Source organism: Carlito syrichta, unplaced genomic scaffold, assembly GCF_000164805.1.
Source record: "Carlito syrichta isolate Samal-C Ts95f unplaced genomic scaffold, Tarsius_syrichta-2.0.1 Scaffold101946, whole genome shotgun sequence".
Classification (NCBI taxonomy): Eukaryota; Metazoa; Chordata; class Mammalia; order Primates; family Tarsiidae; genus Carlito; species Carlito syrichta.
This window is the reverse complement of record NW_007046042.1, coordinates 57516-60833: the sequence shown is the minus strand read 5'-3', so window position 1 is coordinate 60833 and position 3318 is coordinate 57516. Positions and strand designations below refer to the sequence as shown.

Sequence of the window (3318 nt, the reverse complement as noted above, 5' to 3'; positions counted from 1 at the left end):
TTTTTCTTTTTCTTTTTTTGAGTTGGAGTCTCACTCTGCTGCCCAGGCTAGAGTGCAGTGACACACTCATGGCCACCACAGCCTCAACCTGCTGGGCTCAGGCGATCCTTCTGCCTCAGCCTTCCAAGTAACTGGAGCTACAGATGCACACCACCACACCCAGCTTATTTATTTATTTATTTACCGTAGAGATGAGGTCTTGCCAAGTTGCCTGGGCTAGTCTCGAACCTGCGGGCTCAGACAATCCACTCGTCTTGGCCTCCCAAAGTGCTGGGATTACAGGCTGAGCCACTGAGCCTGACCATAATTTTTACTTATATATTCTTTTAATGTCTCTATATTAATTAATTAATTATTTTTTGAGTTGGAGTCTCACTCTGTTGCCCAGGCTGAAGTGCAGTGGAATGCTCACAGCCACCGCATCCTTGACCTGGTGGGCTCAGAAGATCCTTCCGCCTCAGTCTTCCAAGTAGCAGGAACCATAGGTATGCGCCACCATGCCCAGATAATCTTTTGATTTACTGTAGTGACAAGATCTCGCCAAATTGCTCAGGCTGGTCTCAAATCCTTGGGCTCAAGCAATCTTCTCGCCTCTGCCTTCCAAAGTGTTGGGATTACAGGCGTGAGCCACCATGCCTGGCCTTAATGTCTCTATATTTAAAGAAGGATTTTAGAAAAGACAATGCTTAAACTAGAGGCTAAGTATTAATAGTGGTCTTTCAGAAAGCATGGCTCCTATAAAGGCTGAGGGTACACCCATTAGTTTAAGAGTTCTTCACACCCTCAGACTATACAGCATTCCACATTATAACAGTAACAACAACAACAGCAATATAATAGCTAAGACACACTTTTTTTTTTTGAGTTACAGGTGTGAGCCACATGTTTTTCTTAAGATATGCTAGGCACCACTCTAACCATTTTTACACATATATAAATTATATATATATATAATGGTTAGAGAAGACATATATATTTTATATATATATAATATGCTGGGCTCGGTGGCTCAGCCTGTAATCCCAGAACTTTGGGAGGCCGAGGCGAGTGGATTGCCTGCACCCACAGTTCAAGAACAGCTCAGGCAACTTGGCGAGACCTCATCTCTACAATAAATAAAAAATTAGCCGGGTGCAGTAGTGCGCACTTGTAATTCCAGCTACTTGGAAGGCTGAGGCAGAAGGATTATCTGAGTTCAGCAGGTCGATGCTGGGGAGGCCATGAGCATGCCACTGCACTCTAGCCTGGGCGATAGAATGAGACTCCAACTCAAATATCTATCTATCTATCTATAGGAAGGATCTTAGAGAATATATATATATATCTTCTCTAAGATCCTTCTTTAAATTTTAAATATAGAGACATTAAGTCTAGGCATGGTGGCTCACGTCTGTAATCCCAACACTGGGAGGCAGAGATGACAGGATTGCCTGAGCCCGGGGGTTTGAGACTTGCTTGGATATATATATATGTATATATATATATATATATATTCCAAGAATATATATGTATATATTCCAACATATATACATATATGGCCATCAGAGCTGTTGTCGTATTACCCTTGATGTCCCGAGTGTTATCAAATGTCTTCCTTTCAGTAGTTCCTTTATCTTTGGATAAAGAAAAAAGTCATCGGGGACCAGATTAGGTGAGTAGGGAGGGCGTTCCAATACAGTTAATTTTACAGTGCCACCAACAATAAGTGCACAGTGGCGAGTTCGCAAACTTAATTGTCAGACCCCCACAAATAACGACGACAGCTTGATGGCTATTCCCGAAAAAGAGTTCCAAAACTGCTTTTCCAGGTGGATGAGGTGCTGACGTCGGCACATAGCTTCCCAAGGGAAAGACTTTGAAGGTGACCGTAATGATATTCAGCAATGAGGTATGTAGCACTTTTTCCAGGATGGTTCACAAACCTAATGGTCAGACCTCGTATATATGCTCTAAGCATTATAGATATTAACTAACTTAACTATGAATATGAACATAGATAAACAATAAAGTAGATACTGTCTGTACCACGCTGTGTCTCTCAGCCACTCCCGCCCCTCCAAACTCCACTTGAAGCCTGCTTCTCACTTCCTGGCTTCTCCGACAGTCTCAAGCCTTCCAACTTGCCCCGCACCCCAAACACACACACAGTCTGGCTCACGGGTGCAGCAGGACCCCAACTCCTCTTCCCCCTCCTTCTGCCTTAGTATCTCTGTTCTGACCAACACTGCTTGACGAAGACGGGGTCTCAGGAATGGGCCACCACTCACGGCTGCTCCCGCCCCATCCTCACATGCGCCTCCGTCGCCCCAAAGCCTGCAGCTCTGCACGCCCTAGCCATCCTTGGCGCAACGAGACGCTCAGTAACTCTTCGTCGAATGAAGTCAAAAGGAAAAGATGAAGGACTGGCCTTGTGATGAGGCGAACACAGACACAAGTGAAGCCGTTATCGAACAGGACTCCCCCACCTTGGGAGGGGAGAAGAGGACGTCGGCCTCTCCCCAATCCCTAACATCCCGCCCCTCTCTTCTTCCCCGTTGAACCAGCGTATGTCGGTCCTGGGGAGGGTAAAAGTGACCGTGATGGGGGCCTTTTCATCTGTCAGGGCAAAAGTAAGACCCCGCCTCCCCTAGCGCTGTCACCGGTTCCCACGCAGGTGCGACAGAGGCGCCCCACCCCCTTGCCAAAGTGTCCCCTTTCTCGCTCGCCCGTGCGCGCGCACACACGCGAGACACACACACACACGGAGACACACACACACACACACACACACAGCCACTCCCCGCGTGGGTACCACTAGGTATCACGGAGTCAGGCGGAGGCTGGCAGCGGGCTTCACTCTTTCTTTACCGTGCTCTCCTTCCCAACCTCCAGATGCTCCTCCATCATGCTTCTCGGCTGCAGCACGCAGGGATCCCGGACCGGCCACTGCCCGCGCGCTCCCGCCGCCGCGTCCCCAGCACCTCGCCGCGACGAACCCACCCAGCGAGGATGCAATCAGCTGACGGAGACACTCACCCGCTCCCCGCCTGGGAGGCACCTGAAGTCGGGGGTGGTCCCGCCCCCGTCGCCCGCAGCCGCGCCTTTTGATTGGGTACCACGTCGGCCGTGCGCGACGCCATTGGCTGCAGCGTCTGTCGCTCGTGGCCCTGGCTTTTAAGGGGCGGAGCGGAACGGAGAGTGGGCGGGGAGCAAGCGAGCGCGTCGGGGCCGGGGGCCGGGCACTAGGGTCGCAGAGGTCACGTGTCGTGTCTTCCCCCGCGTTCTTCTGCCCTCCACCCCCAGATGACTGAGCCCCGCAAGCCGTTCCGGACCCCGCTT

General features: G+C 50.4%; 1 protein-coding gene across 2 annotated transcripts in view; it reads right to left on the bottom strand.

Moving 5' to 3' along the window:
- Positions 1-2914, bottom strand: part of SNX32 (sorting nexin 32) — a 10427-nt gene extending 7513 nt beyond the window's left edge. For both annotated transcript variants that reach the window (XR_504740.1, XM_008064717.1), the window contains exon 1: positions 2848-2914. Coding sequence is in view for 1 of the 2 variants with exons in the window: in XM_008064717.1 (XP_008062908.1) it covers positions 2848-2886 (39 nt within the window). In the remaining variant the exon portion in view is untranslated. The remainder of the gene's footprint in view (positions 1-2847) is intronic.
- Positions 2915-3318: the final 404 nt, after the last annotated feature.